The sequence below is a fragment of the Plectropomus leopardus genome, chromosome 12 (genome assembly GCF_026936395.1).
Source record: "Plectropomus leopardus strain MGB_pleo_1.0 chromosome 12, ASM2693639v1, whole genome shotgun sequence".
Taxonomy (NCBI): domain Eukaryota; kingdom Metazoa; phylum Chordata; class Actinopteri; order Perciformes; family Serranidae; genus Plectropomus; species Plectropomus leopardus.
In genome coordinates, this window is record NC_142187.1 from 9,478,212 (window position 1) to 9,499,015 (window position 20,804).

The 20,804-nt window shown below is 38.8% G+C and overlaps 1 protein-coding gene across 2 annotated transcripts in view; it reads left to right on the plus strand.

Moving 5' to 3' along the window:
- Positions 1–20,804, plus strand: part of slco5a1b (solute carrier organic anion transporter family member 5A1b) — a 259,950-nt gene that overhangs the window by 123,157 nt on the left and 115,989 nt on the right. For both annotated transcript variants that reach the window (XM_042498012.2, XM_042498014.2), the window contains exon 12: positions 16,426–16,490. In XM_042498012.2, coding sequence (XP_042353946.2) covers positions 16,426–16,490 — 65 coding nt within the window. The remainder of the gene's footprint in view (positions 1–16,425; positions 16,491–20,804) is intronic.

Sequence of the window (20,804 nt, forward strand, 5' to 3'; positions counted from 1 at the left end):
ATATTACATGTTGCTTCCCCCATGTGTGCAGATCAGAGCTGGCCATGTCAAACAGAGGAGGAGTGTTAATGGGTTTTGAAGGGATATCTCACCATTCCCCATGACAGTCTGCTCACGCATTGCCTATTGTTGCTATGTTACATATCAGCTGCATCCTGCGACATTTGCTCATGGACATCTGTAGTTTGATTCCTTCTTTAATTTATTATTTTGTCTATAGTCCTTTGGAAGTACAAAGCAAGCATTTAAGTGGTACTGAAAATATTCAGGCTCCTGCAGGGGGATAGGGTTCCCGTTAAAAGTTTGTAGCTTTGTCCTTTAGAGAGAACAGCAGCTGTCGTCAGTTTGAATACATGTCAATGAATTCCAAAGGTCACAATGAAAAAAAAAAAGATACATAGAAACCTCTCAAGGCTGCAGCAACATCCATGTCTCCACTGTTTATCTGTATGGTATATATGTTATGCAAATCTTTTTTATCAAAGTTTTGCTGAATATGCTTCTTTCAGTGGAAATTAAATCATTGTAGGGGGATGATTTAACATATTTGACAAAGCAATGACTCCTTGGGTGATTATAAGTTGATAGATGGTCAGTGGAGGTTTTTGATACATTTTATTGACATCCTTTGTAAAGGTCGACCTATTTATTGGCTGGCCAATCAAGCAGCGCCAATAGGATGTTTTACAAACTATTGTAATTGGTGGAGCTCCAATTGTGGCCGATGGCTGCGCAGCCTCCAGTAGTCGACACTGATTGGAGCTGATAGAGGAAGGGATATGTTGATTGATCAGTGGTTACAGCTCCAGATAAAGAAGATCCCATATGCTGTAAGAATGTGTCTCATTCTATTTCTTCATTTTAACACGCATTTACTTTAACTTTTTGGCTGGACCACAACAGCAGGTCCACCGCCATAGTGGTATTAACGGTGGAGCAAAAGTCAGTGAGTGAATGGAGAAACTCCCTGTTACAAATTAAAAGCCTTTGTTTCAAATAAAAAGCTCTCATTTTAAATTAAAATTCCTTGTGTGTTTTAAAGATGGCCCAGCCATATACTAGTATTTGAGTCTTGTTTTTTTTTTTTTTTTAATTTTAGGAATTTGGAGAAAGTAATTTGTGTTTTTTGAACAAACATAGTTTCTCCACTCCAAAGAATCTTGTTTCAAATTCCATTTTTACTTTTTTTCAGCCCTGCCAAATACCAAGCACAAAAGTAATTGAAAAACATATTTCAAAGACAAGTGACAGAAAATCTGCTTATCTCTGATCACCGTTTTGCATGGAAGCTCCATTCACAAAGTCAAAGTAATGTCACTGTGCACCTGAGAATCTCAGTTTGACTTAGAGGGAACTCAATGGTTCAAAAAAATAAAAATCACTCCCACTCAGATTTTTTTACGCTTAGTTTCATGTTCAGGTCCAGATTTATTTATTTAGTTAGGCATTTATTCCTTTGACTTAAATGTTCAGTTCAACAGTTCTCCAGCTTCTCAAAAAGTAAAAGGTTTTAAAAACCACTCTCAGTTGACCTCTAATCCGTTCATTCATTTTATTATGATGTATTTTCATTATCATAACACATAGGCTGCTTCCTTTGGTGACATGTGACCAATCATATTTTTTAAACTGATACGAATTGAGGCTGTCGACATCTGCTGCTGCTCCTTTATATTCTGGATGTATTCAAGAATTTGATTATAAAAACTTGAATCTTTTAAGCTTTTCACTTCCACCAGAGTCACCCACATCTTCAGTATCTCTGCATTCCTGCAGTCTAGCCACTCAGATTGTATTTTTGGATCATCATTCACATTTTTGCTATACTGTAACACGATGGCTAGCAAAAACTTTCAACATAGCAAAACACCACACATGTAGATACATGTCAGTCTGATCAGGGACTAGTAAGGCTCAGGAAAACAAGCGCCTTAATTTCTGTTGTTGTTAACACAAAAGAGCAACTCTTTATTTTGTCTTCATATAAAAACATGGATTAAACCATTTAAAGCTATATTTTGCAGGCATTGTCTTACCTAATCTGTATCGTCCTCATGCCGTAAACGGCCGTCTGGCGCTAAAGCAAACATTAAGCATTATTTACAGAAACTATCCGGTGCATGTCGGCCCGGCCTGTCAGGGAGTTCCTCCTGCGTCTGAAGATGGAGAGCTGTTACCTTTTTCACGTCCTCCCTCCCTCCCTCACTTCTCGGCTGGCTGATGCTTGGCTCGGCTGTGGGAGGTTTGATAGATGGCGTCCCCAGTTTTGGCAGCCTTATCTCCGGCCCCGCCAGCGATCGTCATCTGCCACTTATCAGCCCTATAAACACCCCCCACAAACTCTCTGCTATGGAGGACGAAGGATTCAGGAGAGGAGAGAGAAGGAGGGAAGGGGATAAGAAATGGGTGGCAAGAAGATAGAAGTGAGCGAAGAGGAAATGGAGAAAAAGAGGGAACAGAGATGGGATGGAGGAAAAGAGAGAAGGGAAGAGAAAGGGAGCAGTGGAGAAGAGTGGCATAAGGAAAGATTATGAATGGTGAAGAAGACAGATAGGAAAGAGGACAGTAAGTTGAGAGGAAGCAAGAGATGAGAAATGTGGAATGTGAGAGGAGGAGACGGGGAAAGAAGAAGTATAATTGGGGTAAAGGAGGACAGAGTGGAGCAGAAGGCAGAGGTCGGCTTCAGTAGCATTTGAAAATGGCCAATTTTGGTACAATTTCCAAAACAATACTTCCACTGAGTCTTTACTTTGATAAATCAGTGATTTTTTTCTACAAACCGTTTTTTTCTCCACTTTTCTTTTGCTTCTTTCAGATGCCTTTCACAAGTATTTAAACCTTTGAACCCTGAGCAAATTGGTGCGATTTCTTTCAAAAACATGGAACCAAAGGTAATAAGCAACTTGGTAGGAAATGTTCCACAAATGCAAGAAATTGGTAGATTTAGAAAATTATTAGTTTTTAAAAGCTAGGGGAAAAAATCTAGGGGAAAATGTCAAGGGATAAAGAAAAAAAGCTAGGGAAAAATGTATTATCATAATTACATATATTAAATTATGTTATTATTTTTTAAAGAACTTTTTCCCAGACTTGTTTGCCCTCTTTTAAAACAAATGTTTCCCCCCTTTTTTTAAACAAAAAAATAATTTGTAGGTAATTTTTGTTTCTAGTTTCTTGCTATTTTTTTTGGGTCATTCCTTCTTTTGTTGCTCATGGCCTACTTCTCTTGGTTTTTAAAGAAACAAAGCCAATTTGCTCAGGTTTCAAAGGTTCAAGAAAACAAGTCTGAGTTCTAAAATGTCAAATATTGTCCAAACCCCAATCAGTTTTACAAGAACCTGGCCTTTTTTTTCAAAATCAGGAACTAACTGATTTAAGAATAATTTAACGATTACAAATTCAAATAATCAAACTTTAAATGCCAGTTTTTCTGACAATTTTTGCAACTCTGCGACAGACCAATTCCTCCAAACTACTACAATCTCTCATCAAGTTATTGCCAGTCTCTACATTGTGGATAACGTAAGCACCAAACTTTGACAAGGAAGGAGATTGTGTTGTATAAAAACAGGAGATATCTGTGGTTCTGTTTTGCTGATATTGAGCCTGAGTTCATGGAGTGTGATGCTAAATCAGTGGATTAGCCTACTTAACGGAGAGATATTAGTTATGGTGAAAAACAACAAATGTTAACAGTAAAGGGTGTGGATCTACAAATTGTCACTATGTCCTTTTGCGTATTTTTGGAGGACAGAGATGTCCCTACCAATATTTGACCAAACTTGTCCTTGTCATCCTTATTCCAACAGTTGTGTGCATGAAAATACCCATATATTCTCACTCTGAACTCGAAAAATAGCGCAGCTTTGTCAGTGATTTTGGCATGAGTGTGAAATGCAAAAAGACAGCTCTTGCATGAAACACCGCAGTTGATAACATAGCTGGATAGAGCAAGATGTGGTGTTAATATAGGCTAGCAGACGACCAGAGGCACCTGTCACGTCCACATGATACACGCACGGGCGGCGCCATTTGAAAACACAGCCGGACAGGACCTGTCACATGTGCATGAAACACCGCAGGACGGCATCAGGATGAAATATAGTCGGTAACGACGGAATATAAGGAGTGCAAGGGCACCTATAGGACAGGCAAGGACGGTGGACAGGTCCAACAAACCTTTGATGTGTAAGTCTGGGGTCTGCGGCCTGTCCTAATGTGATGTTTTTTCCTCCCCTACCCATGTGCCTCCTTGCCCTCAACCTAACCATCCGTGACTGTGCTGCCTAAACCTTACCATCTGTGCCAGCATGTGTGTTTGTTGACATTCTGGCGTTGGTTGCCAAGTGCTGTCGTTTCCTAAATATCGCCACATGTCATGTCATCCCACCATGTGCATATGTTGACATTAAGGTAGCGGCAGATGCAGAAGGATACCTAACTCATAATACGTGGAAGTCCACTGACAACGCCGCAACATGATGAGAACGTGTTGAAAATGGCTAATCATGCCACATATTGATTCAGTTGGTTGACAGAAAGAGAGGAGACCTGAAGAGACTATAGTGGTGACAAGGAAGGAATAGTGGAGACAAATTAAGATATGAAGAAGGAAAGGAGTGAAGAGAAAGTAAGGTGAAGTGAATAAACGGAGAGTTGGCGTGGCAGGGTAAAAAGAAAAAGCTCAGACTGGAGGCAAAATTTGCACAAACCTAGTTTGTCATCACATTTTTGAAGCCAGAACAGAGTTTTATTTCATTTTTCCCCCCCACATAGTAGAGGTCAGTTCCATTTGTGGAGTATTGGGTTTTATGACTCAAGACTCAATTTCTCAAAGGTCACCTCCACTTGGGGAATATTAGTTTTTTATGACAATTCCCTCTCACAAAGAAAACCTCCTTTACACACTTCCCAAGTGCTTTAGTTGGAAAATCTCCGGGTAAAAACACATGATGAGTTTTTCGTTTTTCTGATTTATGTGGGGCTATACTTCATAGTGTGAGCGGTGATCTGCTAATGAATGCTTGTTACTGGAACAGGGCTTCCTGTCTCAGTGCAGCGAGGCATCAGTTGATGCAAGGTCATTAATTGTTGTGGGTGGTGGGGATATGTTTTCCTGCCGGGGTCCCCAGTGTCATATCAGCTTAATGAATTGTTTATGTAAACTAGTAGAGGTGTTTAATACCTGCCTTTTTAAAATGTGAATGAATCAAACGGAGCAGAAGCCAAGAGCTAAATGTCATCAATTAAAGCGGTGAGCAGTGTTCAACACAACAAGGCAAAAAACATCACTGCCGTTGTGTAATATTATCCGGATAGTTCAACCTTAAATATGGGAGGTGTGGACTTGATAACCCTGATGATAACTTTATAGCGAGATGCAACTGTAGGAGGAAAAATCTGATCTCATTTTGTGAAGAAAATATCCTGTAATATTTTCACTGTAAAGGCCTGCAGCAGCCAGCATTGTAATAACTACCAATAATGTAATAACTGTCAATAACAGGGTTTTTTTCCTTCAGTTTTTAATGTAATAGAAGTCAACAATCTAATAAATGTTTACCCATAATGTAATATGTTTTGTAATTATCGGCTGGATTTTAAAAAATCATAACAAATGTTATAATTAGGCAGAAAACATAATAATATTCCTATTTCACTAACTTTAATTTCTTATCAAGTACCAGGCTTCCAAAAAAATTGCCCTAACTATTGCATCTTTCAAATAGGTGGTCAAAATCTGCCCAATCCTGGCTACTGTATTTTTGTCCTAATTGGTAAAAAAAACTTATTATGTTATCATACATTTCATGACAGTATTGGTAAGTTAAAGCATTGACTTTTATTAAATTAAAAATAGGGGAAAAAAGTAATACATTCATGGCAGTTATTACATTTTTGGGACAAGGCCTTTGCATACAGGAGGTGTGACCAAATAAAAAGAAGTAAAAAATGCAAAATACCTTCTTGCGCATAATTGACATCAAAACATCTAAAAAAAAAAACATTAAATAAAAAAATTGAATAAAATAACTTCACTTTTTTTCCACATATTTGCTGTGTGAAAGTTATCATGGCATAACAAACAGTTTAAAAAATTATATTGCAAATTAATCAGACAAAAAAATCCCCTGTTGAAAGAGCTTTATTCATAATGTTTGAAGGCAAATCTTGGAGGAAAATATTATTGAGTTATTATCTAGAAATCTTGCTTTTGAATTTTGAATTGGATAAAGTTAATTTAATGCTCCACCAGTCAAAGTTCTTTATTAGTAATGGATCAAAAGGTAACAGTCATATTAAGAACCTACAGAGAATCTACACTGAACTCAGCAGCTCTGCTGAGCCTCTTTTAGCTCACATTTACTGTATGATGCAGTCTCACTGATTTTATCAACGTTTCCTCTATTTGCTCAGCACCAAACAGCAGACAGTCACAGTTAGAGGCTAAAGACTAAAGTCAAAAGGAGAATGATTATCGGACATACGTTTATCAGGTGGACACAAACATGACTGCATTAGGACGAATGTCCCTTTTCTATCATTCTGGGTCCCCTCTTTAAACTCAGATAATTTTGCCAGTCTGTGAATGCAGTGCGGGCGGAGCTCTTCATGAGTTCTTTTTCCTCCTTCAGTAGAGTTTGAGTTGCAGGGTGGATAATTCATCTGTCAATCAGGTCAGAGCTGATCAGATCAGATAAGAGTGAAAGATGAGAGGAGCTGCTGCAGAGACAAATTAACATTCAAGTTTTACTTCAAATGCACCCGACGTTCTACTGCTCCGTCTGTGCCCAGAGTGTGCGCTGTGCTCCGAGAGTGTGGCGCAATGCATAACCGCATGGTATATATCTGTATATTCCAGTGGCACTCCTAATGAATGATCCAGCTCCAAAAATATAGAATTTATATTTTGCGTCAGATGTTTTGATCATGGGGGGCTGCCACAAATAGATAAATGTGTAGGAAACTCTGGCTGACAAGTTAGCCCTAACATCCTCAGAGAATGACACATTCAACATTTATGGTTTCGGAACTTTGGGTCTCATGTGACTGGTGGACTTGCAGCCTGATGACAGCTGTCAAAAAAAGCTGCATTATTAAGGACCTAAAGAAAAGTGGAATCAAAGAAAATAAGTACAAACTTTCACTGTTTCCTGAGGTTTTTCTTTTTTAAGGAAACAAACTGTACAAATGCAGGTACATTTCTTTTGCAGTTTTGCAGTTCAATGATTCAGGTACCTAAAATTGAGCAAGACTGAACAGATATGACCTAACAGACATAACTAGGCGTACAGTATGTTTGCATTTTTTTCAACTTATTGTATGCAGTGATTCTGTACAGGGATCCGTCAGCTCTGCGGTGCATTATAATGTGCTGTTATTATGCACATTTGTCCTATGGTGAATGCAAGTTGAGGTCATAGTTTTGTCACAGTTTCCTTTTCATGAAATATGTGATCAGTGTTGAGAGCAATCATTTGTCTACATTTGAGTCTTATCAGACAGAACAAAACCTAAACTTTTACTGGTCTGATAAAGCAAATATTCACGTTTATCTCAGGAGCGCAGCCTTGAGGTATTGATCGCATTTTTCTGAACTTTTTTCTGATTAAAAAAAACAGACCCTCCTTTTACTACATTGTTATTTATTTCTGTTAAGGGTCCCTTTACTTCTTTACTTTGAGTTTTTTTGTCATACTTTATGTTTCCTACTTCCTCTCTTCTTCTATTTTCCATTTCTACTCTTCCGACATCTTAACTCTTTCTCTCTTCCCTCTTTTTTCTTTCTTCCTCACCCTCTCCCCCTCCTCCCTCACCCCTTTGTTATCTCTCTTTAGCTTTTTCTCCCACATCTCATTTTGTCTCCCCCATCTGTCTGTCACCCTCTCTCTTCCTCTTTTCACTCTCTTCACATCTCTCTCTTTCTCTCCTCTCTTAATGGTCTCTCATCCCCCAGGTGGCCCTGGATGCCATTTCGGCCCCCTGCTTTTGAATTTAATTACACATGGCATTGTCTTCATGGAGCCCCCACTCAAACACACACACAGACACACACACACACACACACACACACACGTACACACAGATGAATACAACCCAAGCCACTGCTGCCGGTTCATACTGCATCCTAGATTACTGCAGGCAATAACACCCGGGGTGGAGGAGTCAGGGTATCAACGAGGAACAGATTGAAGGCTGAAAAGTTGATATCGGAAATCAAATTAATGCAAGCGAGAGCGAAACCATATCTAATTAAGACGCTTTTGAAAAACTGGCGGGCAAATCTGTTTTGACAGAAATACTCATGACTCGTGGCGTTGATTATGAGATGAAGAGGTCATTTACAAAATGTTTGAAATGTCTGTGCTTTAGGAGGGAAAAGTCTGCTCTTTTTTTGGTTATTTACTGCTTAAAATAATGCAGCTGTTTAGAAAGAGTGTAGATATTCCTGAATTTATATTTTTTTGTGTTAATGCAGTTTTTCTCATGTGTTATCATAATTTTCTAGACTGATCATCTTGTTACTCATTTATATTTTCTTGTTTGGCTTTGGTCCCTGTAGTTTGGGTGCACATGTTTCTTCAGAGCTCTGCAAGTTTTCAATAAAATGTCTGTTTGCCGTTTGATATGAATAATGTGCACACATATATTGCATATATATATTTTTTAAAGTGTTTATCGCCTCTTTTATAGCTGAAAATACAAATCTGCACCCAAGACGACAGAAGTTTGCAGCTGCAGGTGTGACTACATATGTTCCTTTAAAAGAGGTGTTGACATCATTTTGTCTAAAGTGAACCTGTAGAAAATATACAGCTTTGTCGGACAATACAGTTTCCACCTGCTCCTTTACAAGTAACTGTCTGGTCTCATATTTAATACTTTTCTGAATATATATTACATTTCTTTTACTGATACTGATACAAATTCCTTTTTCTTTCTTTATCTTAAAGAAAAAAACATCTTTCCCTGTATATATATATATATATATATATATATATATATATATATATATATATATATATATATATATATATATATATATCAAATAGCGCAAATCTCATGTAGGCACAAAACTCCCTCTGATGGCTTTTTTTTTATCTGGAATAAGTTTACTGGTTTAAACAAATGGCTAAACTTCTAAACTTCTCCTGGCTTTATGATCTGTTCTCCTTATAGCTTTTTTTGTATTACATGCAACATTTTTCCTGCTGCCTTTTTTTATTAGCTGCAACAGTTTTTTTTCTGTTGGCTTTTTTTATTATTTGGAAGACATTCAGTGATGGTCGAGAGCATCAGACCAGATCTTGCAGGGGCACAGAAAAAAACAGCCAGTGATATATTTCAATTTGCCCAGGGATCGTGGCTCTCGTGATCAACTAATGTGATTACATCCCTGTACTGTGTCACTGCAGTGATGGTGCTGCGCCGTTCTGCCTGCCTTTGGTTTTGAAGGATGGCTGTTGTTTTCTTCTCATTATACGACTCCTGAAATGTACCCGCGAGGGTGAGTGAGAGGTATGGAGGTTGGGTGGGTGGGTGTGGTTAGTGGTTGAAATAACGACCCCTCAGTGCCGCGAAAGCATCTATTCTGTTGGTCCAGGACTCGTGGAGCCAGCCCCAGCCTTTCCCTTTTGTCAACAGTGAAAAATGAAGCATTTCTGAATCCCTGGCACTCGCTGTGTTTCCCTCTAGGCGCCTCAGATACATTGAGTTAACATAAAGCAAAATTCAGGACAGGGGCGGCCCGGGTGACAAATGAAGCGCCTCTGTGTGTTTTGGAGGGAAAATAAAGGGGCCCCCTTTGTAGAAATGAGATTTGGTCCTCGTTTCTTCCTTCAGGCCCAATTTTTCCGCCGTAGTCCAAATGTATCTGAGAGCTACAATGGAAGATGGAATATTCTTGAAATGGGGGGAAAAAAGAGAATAATTTGAGTATAGATCATTTCCCTTCAACTCGCTCTCAGTCTGTAGTCCGTCGCTGCTTCATTCCCATTTTGTCACATTACGGCTTATTTTCAGACCGCACTGTCAGCCAGGCTAAAGAAAAGTCACCAGTCGGTCTGATCATGACACCCAGCCGCTTCTTAAAAATGGCTCCAATTTGGGTTTTGGAGCGAAAGCTCGCTGGGGTACAAATGAGGCACCTCAGCTCGCCTGCTCACGAGCAGTGCTCTCATCCGACTTGGACTCATTTGTAGTCTGCAGGAGAGGAGAGGAATAGATGGTCCGGGTAGCTCTTGGCTACATTTGGGAGTAGGACCGCAGTGCCGCGGTGTTGGGGGGGTCCAAAGACTTGTTGGCTAATTAGAGGGAGCTCTCCGCCTGTGATGTAGTCACGCTCGCTGGCCGCATGGCAAGTCACTCCGGGGAACCAGACGGGTGCCCGTGTTGCCGCAGAGTTGTCTGATTCCCTCCCAACGTAAATCAAGTCGAGCGCTTTCATGTTTGTTTGTGTTTGGGTAAATCAGGCTTTTTACTCTGATTCTGTATCAGGAATTAAATGTGTGTGTGTGTATGTAGGTGTTTCTGCGCGTGTGTGTGAAGCTGTCAATTAGGCTTTCCTGCAGATGCAACTCAAATAGGTTTTGCCTCACCAATTACCAAAGGCACTTTAGGCAACAGAGTCTTTACTTGTTTCACTGAGTCTGGTCCCAAAGATGCCTGCTGTTTACCATCTCTGCCTGTGTTTCATTTCAACTTAATTAATCCTTTAAAACGTTTTCGAGAAAATCGATCCATTGGCACCACTGCAACTTTTATTCAAAGTAAGTGACAATAGCCGCAGTTTGAAAGAAATGGCACCAACAAAAGAATTGACAGCATCAGATTGAAACAAATAAAACAGATTTTATCTGTGAAATAAAAGAAAGTTAAAGCTGCATTCATTATTTTATTCTAGAGGCCAGAGCTTCTGGCTCCAGAATGTGAAAAACTAACTTCTAAACAAACCACTCATTGCCACATCCTCCTTATCTTTTCCATAATTAAACTTTGAAGATAAGGAAGTGATTTATGGCAAAAAAAAAAACAAAACAGGTCTGCACTTCTGGCAAGCACCACAACATTACCTTAAAATTGTCCTCCTCAATTCACAGTAAAATCTGCCAAGTTGATTTTAGATTTTAAAGAAAATCAAAGCCACCTTTAAGAGAGTAAAAATAACTATTACTTTTAATTTCTTTTCCCTTTATATCCAATTGTTAAGTTTACTTAAATTTAAGTTATTTTTACTTAATTTTGTGAAGTAGTTACAACTTAAAAATGACAAGTTTAATTAAACCAATCTTTCAAAGTTTTAGCAACTTCAGTAAACAAAGTTTACTGTGTCTGTATTCTGCCTGTTGCAAAATCGTCCATTATATTTGTATTTATATTAGGAAAACAGAACTCACAGATCTCTTAATTTCATCAAAATCATCTTTGTGACGATCATGTTAAGTCAGACTAACTTTGTTTAGTGAAGTTGCTAACACTTGGAAAGAGCAAGGTAATCACACATTTTTAAGCTGCAGCAACTTTACAAACTTAGGTAGTTACAGCTAAATTTGTTGTAAACTTAACACTTAGATATAAAGTAAACATGAATTAAGATTATTTGTTATATTAACTTTACTTTTCAAGGCAATGAGTTTCCAAGATTATTTTAAGTCAGATCAATTTGCCAGATTTACAGAGTTTTGTCTTTTGCCTCATGAGGCACATACAATACTGAAATGGCTAGTTCCAGATTTTTCTGTTATACTGCTTTGAATTATTTATTGTGACAGTATTTACCACCATGTTGGAAAATCTCAGTCTAAAAGGCTCCCTGTAGCCACTGACTGCTAGAGACCATGCTAAAGGGGCCAGTATACTCACTCAGGAGTACTGGTCGGATCATCGAAAAGCCTCTAAAACCCCCTCCCTCCCACAGCTCTCTGATATTGCATTAAGAGGGTCTGTGTCCGACCATTTTGGTAACTTTCAAAAGCCGACGATCCAACATTCACACCCACTTCACGCCATGATTGGCCAGCTGTGTGGAGGTGAGAAAAGAGCCAGGGTTTGAACTTCTCTCTCTAACTCTTTTCTTCATTCTTGGCACAAATATTTCTGTCATCTGAACAACCGAATGCAACACTATGAGTGTCTTCCAGAAGAGACTGTCTGAAAATATGTGCTGTTACCTTCACATTTAAACAATGTCTCATCTCCAACCTCTCACTGACGGCCGACTTTGAACTCCATCCTCGAGTGACACTGTTCAGTCAGTACTTTTCATTATTCCAGAACATGTCGCACAAACTTTTTCTCTAATGTAACCAAGCCTTAAGGGCAAAGTAAAATCACCAGCAAGTGTCCATCTAAATCGCTGGGTTACTTCTACGCCAGCTTTGATTCATGTTCAATGAGGTGAAATATATCTTCTCTGTGTGCCAATAAAGAGTCTTATTCTTGTGTTTTTTTTTTCATTTCAGTAGGCATAATTAGCTTTATTTAATACTAAATCAAATAGAAGTAAGCAAAACGAGAAGGTGGCGTTAACCTCAAGTAACCAGGAGAAAGTGCAGCGAGGAACAGTCATGTTTACTTTATATCAGACAGAACTGTCAACTCATTACAGTCTGTTTCCATCTTGAGTCTGAAATTGCAACAACTTAAACCAATTTCCATGTGGGAGGGGTAAATGACCGATGTGTCTGTCAGAGTCTAACGCCATTTAAGGCCCACACTGATGCGTAGCCATGCCAACATACTGGTTTTGCTTGGGTTTTAAGAGTAGAGTTGGGTTAAAACAAACTACCTATACGATATTAAGAGACAAGTTGAATTTCCAAATCAGAAAATTGGAAGAACAATGCTAACCTGGCTTGAACTGGTATTCCTAACAGCACCTTGTTTTTCAAACTGTTTTTACTGAAAAGTGATCAACATGGATATGATGTCATTCCCAGTTCAATCGTCTGACTTCTGAGCTAAATAGAATGCAGCATTACAACTCCTCGGTTTTGGCATACCGCTGTTTGACAGCAGTCAAGGCGCTCTTTGGATTGATTGCTTTTTAACCGAGAAACCACTGTTTCTTGTCATGTTGCCAGACTAATGAATCAACTCAGTGGAGTGGGCTAATTCAAAGGTCTGGACCCAGAGTCATGTGGCTACAGTCTTTAACCCTTTGAAACCTGGATCAACTTTGGGTTTCTTGTGCTGCGTTTAGACACCTTTCACAAGCTATTTAACCCTTGTAAACCTGAGCAGATTGGTTTGATTTCTTTTCAAAAGCTGGGGGGAAAGTAACTGACCAACTTGGAAAGAAATTTCCTACAAATTGTAAGAAATAAGTAAAAGGTGACAAAAAACAATATATTAAAAAATGTTTTATAAAGAGGGGAGAATTATTAGAAAACAATTCAAAAATAGGGAAAATATCCAAAAAAGCTATCTATTATTTTAAAAAGGTAATGTAGTAAAATAAATACTTATGCATTTTGTCAGCACTTTTAGGACATTTTTGCTTATCTTCTTGTAACTTTTTCACAAATTTTTGCTCTTTTTTTGGGCCATGACTTAAGTTGCTTCTTGACTTCTCCCCATGTTTTTGAAAGACACCAGGCCAATTTTCTCAGGTTTCAAAGGGTTTAAAAACTGCAAGAAGTGGTGTTCTCGCAAGTAACAGACAATGAATTAATGCAGCTACCAAAAGTAAATCAACAGGTTATCACATCCAACAGCTGCACTGCTCTCTGTGGCCTGAACCATCCACGCATACTGCACCTCTGACCACTACCCATTTAGCGATGTCACAACAACTGACAAGTGATGGAAAACACCTGAGACGACAGAACCCAAACAAGGAGCACCCGACGTCTCCATCAGACATGTGTAACACTGAACCAGAAGTCCATTTAGATGCTCCTCAGTGAGCACAAGAAGAGGCGACACTGACAAACCAATTCAGCCACTTCAGCTTCTATTTCTCACTGAAGGGAGCTCAGCCTGCACTCGCTACCTGCTGACAGTGTTATTAAGACATGTCGGCCCGCTTGGCTACCGCCGACAAGGTGTTCATACGTCTCTGTCTGGTGCCTGGACGCCAAACAGTCTACCGCTTCTGCATTAGAAACAATTCGCAGTGGTTTTATTACAGTAGATGTAACCTAGATGAGTATATTTCATACTTTATGAATACCTTCCATCATGTGATGCACTTAAAGGCACCAATCAGTTACCAAAACGTGGAACACTTTACTGTCTGTACTTGAAGTGTTATTTTTAGGTATGAGAGCGATATAAGTGCTAACAGAGTATTTATTGGTCCATAGGTCAATGATGTGGTTTTTACTGTAAAGAGCGACTCATTTAGACAATGGAGTTTAAGGTCAAGGTCTGTGGTTACACAACTCATGGCAACACTAGAGAATCATGCTCCGACAGATTGAAAGACTGATTATAAAAGCTGAATTTAGAGGACTACGGTTGAGTCAAGGCCCGCTATTTGCATATCCTTCATCTGCCTGGTGTGTCAACAAAGGAGACTCGCTCTCTGTCTCCACACCGGTGTATTCAGATGCAAAGTAAAGTGAATGTAATTATGTATCCTTTCTTTTTTTTTCCCTCATAACATTTTGTTCTGGCTTTAATATGTGCTCTGCCGTGAATTTCAATTGTAGCTCTCCATTTGTTCCCCCTGTAAGGCGATGAAAAAAAGAGAGCTTTGTGCAGGGTTTAATTCTATTTGCGTGGAAATTTGTTGTAATATTTGCCTGGCGGCAGGTCAGGCTAAGAATTCATATTTCATAAAGTGAAGATATGCTACAGTAATAGCTCATTTGGTTCTGGAGCGGCAGAATTTATTGCCGAGCCTGTGGAGGTGTTGTTGGCCTAATTCAGCAAACGTTGGTGTCTGGGAAGCACTCGTGATAACCTCAATGACATCACCACCTTCCACTAAAATCCAAATTTCAGTCAAAGCTAAACTCTGACATCAGTTTAAAGGATAGTTGTAGTGAGGTGAATTTAGAAATATGTGAAGAGAGAAAAGAGGATTTTCACCAAAGCTTCATGAAAGTGTATAAATCCAACTCAGCCAATATGACCACTCACCAACTGTACGATATGATTTTGACCTTCTGCCCTCTCAGCACATCACAAACTGGAGAAAAAAACTGAGACTGTGATTGATTTAAAATAACTAAAAGTAAAGGCATCTGTAAATACATCAGACGAAACATCTTTATGGCGGTGTGGTCACTGATGAAAAATCTTCTCTACACGTTAAGTTATAAATCAACAAGATTAAGACTCTCCTGCTGCCTCTTGAGGCCTCTGAAGTGCTAAGCTGCTTTAATGTGGAATGAAGACAGTAATGTATTGAAGAATCTAATGATAATGTGAATATTTAAAAAAAAAAAAAAAAGTAAAAACGGCTGAGCTATGCCTCTTAAAGGGACAGTTCAACCTAAAAAAAAAAATGTTAGCAGGTAACTATCTGATTTTTTTTCATGAAATAGGAAATGATTTAAAAATACAGTATGTACCCAGTCGTACCCAGTTTAACAAAACCTGTGCATTTTTAGATATATTTGTCTTTTTAAAGGGACAGATCACCCAAAATTAAAAAATACATCTTTTTCTCTCGCTTGTCGTGCTTTATATCAATCCAGAATGTTTTGGTGTGAGTTGCAGTGTTGGATATATTAGCTGTAAAAGTGTCTGCCTTCTCTTGAATATAATGGGACTAGATGGCACTCGGCTTGTGGTGCTCAAAGCACAAAAAAATACATTTAAAAACTCAACAGCAATGTCACTTTCCAGAAATCATAGCCGTGTTACTCAAAATAATCTACAGACCTTGTTATGAGCAGTTTCATGAAGGAACTATTTTCTTTTGAGCAAACTACACCTGCCAACTGTCCCTTTAACCCCATGATGGTAGAACATTGTATACTCGGGATGTGTTTAGTCATTGTGAGTTTCTCTGTTTAAAGGTTGTGTTTTACACTCGTGTGATTCTGGCTCTGCAGTATATATTGTATTATGTGTGTTTAAAGTTTAGGATGAAGACGGAGGTTATAGATTTTCTGTGAATCAGTCGAGCGCGGTTTAAAAGCTGCTTCAGTGGAGTTTGTACCTTTGATTAATAGCAGCGTCCGTACACACATGGATGCATACTACACTACTGTGGGCACCAGGGATTAATCAATTTTTAAAAGTTTATCCTGTTTAAACTGTATGAAGAGTGAGAGTTCTGTAATATATCTGTTGTGGTGGAAAGTTTTGGTTTGTGCAAATTATTGTTTGGCATATTTAGTTTGAGAAACCTTTTTTTGTGAGGCTGTTTGTTTCAACACACTCAGGCTGGAAAAATTATAATCTGTATCGTAAATAAATCTGTTTGACATTTATCAGCTCCTTTATTTTTTGTTCCCTCTCTTCCTGTAGTTCAGCAGAAAGAGGCTTTGGAGAAAGAGGCCAAGGTCAAGATCCTGGAGGCCGGGGTCACTGATGTGAGTACACGTTTCTTTTCACGTTTAAATAGGGATGCACGATTTTTTGCCAATATCCGATATGCCGATATAAAAACAACTTATTTGGCCGTTACTGGTATCATTATATCCCCTTTTTTCCCCACCTAATTTTAGTGATCATCAGGTCTCTGTAGCAATATAGTGCTTTTCAGTGTATGTAATATTCATTCATTATGCAGACTAAAATAAAAAATGTAGGGTTGATGTTTTTGTACATGTCCACCTTTTTAATAATAAAAAATATATCTATTTGTGATATAGGCAGAAATCATTATGTTGGCTGATTCCTATTCTTCATTTTAAAGCCAATATCTGCCGATACAGATGTTATCGTGCATCTCTACTTTTAAATGAAACGTACAAATTATAACTTGACACAGATTCACCCTACACAAAAGGGCCAAAAGTATGTGGACAGCCCTTATCATGGGCATTAATCTAATGCTACTGGATAGCAGCCTCTACACTTCGGGAAACTGGCTGAAGGGATTTGCTTCCATTCAGTCAGAGAGGTCTAACACTGATGTTGGGTGATGAGGTCTGGCTCTCAGCCTGTGTTCCAGTTCATCATAAAAGTGTTGGGCAGAGTTGAAGTCAGAGCTCTATGTAGACCAGTGAAATGTTTCCACAATAAACTCAGAAAATTATTTCTTTTTGGAGCTTTTTGGCATTGTGCACAGTGGCATTGTCATGTTGAAACCTGGCGGCAACATCCGAGGCTTAAAAGTGAAGCCAATGCATTGCCAAAAACTGCAATACATCGAATGGCCACTTGAGGCTGACCCAACCCAGAGACCCACATGTTAAAATGACTAACTTCACAACAGACATGAACAGCCTGCTAACAGCCTGATACAAAAAAAAGGTTTTGGTCTCGATAGCTTATTTCAACATTAATAAAAACTGTGCAGGGAATGATTTTTTATTAGAGCTGCCAAACAGTTTGTTAAAATTATGATTAATCACATTTTGTAATCATGTTCAGTTTCATTATTTTACATTTCAAAACAGTTTTGAAGTTCATATTGACAAGGTAAAGCAACACTTATCAAATTGTTTTGGTTAGGAATCAAATGACAGAAAGAGACAGCATGGGTCTAGCATAAAGTGGGCATGTCTGTAAAGAGGACACTCATGGGTACCCACAGAACCCATTTTCATTTCAATATCTAGAGGTCAGAGGTCAAGGGACCCCTGCAAAATGGCTATGCTGTTTTTCCATCGCCAAAATTTAGTCTAACTTTGGAGCAATATTAAGCCCCTTGCTTGAGAAGATAGCATGACATGGTACCACTGGATTCCTCAGATCTTCTAGTTCCATACCAGTATCATCACTCTAGCTTTAAAACTCAGCCTGGCACAGCCCCTTAAAGACAGTGATTAACCAGTGAATAATGCAAAAAAAGGCCCTAATGGCCTCGCGATTAAGGCATTAATACTGACAGCCCCAGTTTTTATGCCACCCAACCATTTACATTTTATTATGGCCAAAATCAAAACAGCGACAGCCAACATGGAGAACGCGAGGCTTCAAAATGGCAGTCCACAAATCGATGACATCATGGCAGCAACGTACATTCTATGGCTGAAACAGGACAAACACCGTATTCTTTTGAATATCATTCTAAGCTTTCATATGTTCCTTCATTGGATTAACGGAACCCATTCCAATCAATTTGAAGTAGCAGCATACCAAAAGTACACAAAAAGTATGTTCATGTGTGTCCATGTCCAAATATGAAGCCTAGCACAGAAAAAAAAAATTATAGTGCCATTCAAGCTTTCAAAAACAAACAAAAAAACCTATGCATCTTTGTTGATTTCTATCAATTGTCATTTTAATTATGTTTAGAAAGATACAATGTTAGTAAAATCTAAAATACACTTTCTTTTACATTCTGAGGAACCAAATGTCGTTCGACTCTTTTCCGTTCTTTTAAATGTATACTTTAAGTAAGCAGCATTTCAGGAAAAAAGAATCTCAACAACATTTCTGATTTTTGGCACTTTCTCCCTCCCTCCCACCTCTCGCCTCTTCTCTCAGCCTTTCTCCCTCTTGGTTTTCATCTCTTAGCATTGCTATTCTCCACCATCTCTGCGATAAATAGACTGCTGAGCGTCTGCACTCGCCTATTGATTCAAGAGTTAGTCTGCACCGATGACGGCACGCCATTCACCATGCTTATCAAAGTGGCAGCAGCGAGGTCTGGGAGAGAAACGGTTGGAAAATGGGGGCGGGCGGGGTGGGGGGTTCAGGAGAATAGGGGGAGAGAGAGGTTGGGAAGGTGGAGGCGGAGGGGTGGAATGGAGGTCTATAGAGGTGATCAATACCTAACTGCAAACAGCAGCCAATTATGGCCAATCGAAGCTCTGTTGTAAGGGAGAGAGAGAGGGGGAGAAGCAGAGAAAACCCCTCCATCACAGGCTGCCAGACAGAGGAATAGCAAGAGAGTCACAACCTGCAACAAAACATCCATCATCACCCCATACAGTGTTTATTATAGTTTTATCATACACTGTAAAATAAGAATATTAGCATACTACATCACAGCTGACGGCTTGAAACTACAAAAAAAAAGTTAGTTCCTCAACAGTGCAAGGGAGGTGATTTGTTTTCCCGCTGACGTGTTTTCCAGCTCGACTCTGTGAGGGCTTTTTGAACAGGCCTGCAGGTCTGAGCGTTGGCTTTTTTTGGCAGGCAGAGAAATTCTCATTGATGCCTGCACATATGCATGTGCCTGTTTTAAATGAAGATATCATGAAAATGTATTGATCCCTGGTGGGTAGTTGCAACGGCACAAGTAAGAGGGAAGACTAGCATGGCAGTAAAACCAATAAAGACAAAACAGTCGATCAGTGAAACAGCAGATAAATTATTGTGGGGCCGTAAAAGTTTATGCACCTGACAATTCAGCATGTGAAGTGCAATGGGTGAGCAGGATTTACACAGAAAGAATATGTTGGAGTATGTACCTAAGCACAGTTACAAGCAGTGACTTAAATCACTGCACAATAAGTGGCTCAGTCCATTTATTTTATTTCTGTCTCTTGTAATCTTTTCACCCTCTTGACACTTCATTGTAAAATGGAAAAACGAAAGAGAAACAAAGTAGCTTAAAATGTCTGAGAAACCATCCCTGTTGAGAATTGCAGGCAGACACAAAAATGTCGAGGAACTGACACTTAATTGAAAATACTAGGTACTTGGTACTAATACTTTGGTGAAAACCCATTACCCTCAATAAACCACTTGGTTCAAATGTTAGCACTCTATTAATTAGACGTTATAGTGGTTATTAGCATTACTGATATTGGTTAGGAGGCTACTCCTGCAGAATGCTGTTATCACATTGTAAATACCTGTTGGAAAACTTAACCGTTCCTTATCAGTAAGCCGAAAAGATGCTAGAAAACTTAACAGGCCCTCAATATCCTTCAAAGTAAAGTAACGGCAGTCTTCAAAAGGCTCACTGACATCCTGATGGCATCACTTTTACATTCTAGTTGTGTTTAATTTAGATTCATTTCAAGGTTTTTTTCCCTTTGAGTATAAACCATCATGTCAGTACTGTTGATAGAATAAGGAACCAGTGTCTCCCAGGTTCAGTCCCTTCAGCAGCCAAAGCGTTGTCCCTCAGCAGCCTTCGTGTCCAGTCCAATTGTCTGCGAGTGAATCAGCACATCTCCTGCTGTTCATTCTTCGCAGGTAATTCATGATTCGTGACCACACTTCCAAATTCCTCATGTATCGGGGTTTCTGAGAAATTGAGGCAGTAATTCACCTGGTCACATGGCTGCTTTTTTGTTCTTTGGAATTCAGGACAGCAAATGCACTGAAGCTTCAGTAAGCATATTGATGCCATGTGTTTTGAGGAAATATCTACTTTTCTAACTCTTAGTGCAGGCAATTTACAAAATAAAGGCAACACTTGAATGAATACGAGAGCCGGTACATGTCAGTTTGTTAGCAGGATATCTGAAAACAGTTTTAGTCCAAACTTGTCGAAGAGATACTCTTGGTTTAAGAATCACTGGAGTTTTAGTTTTGAAAAGGTTTTAACAGTCATTTAATACTATTGATATAAAGTGGTGGAAGAATTATTCAGATTTTCACTTCAGGAAAAGTACTGATACCACATTGTGAAAATGCTCATCTATAGTAAATTAAACTTTTGTAGATGTTTAAGGTGCTAATTTTTATTTTTATTTTTTTAATTACTCCTTTATATACTGTTGTGTAGTTTAATCTTCAGCAATACATCATAGTCTATAAGATTATCATATGTCCTTTGA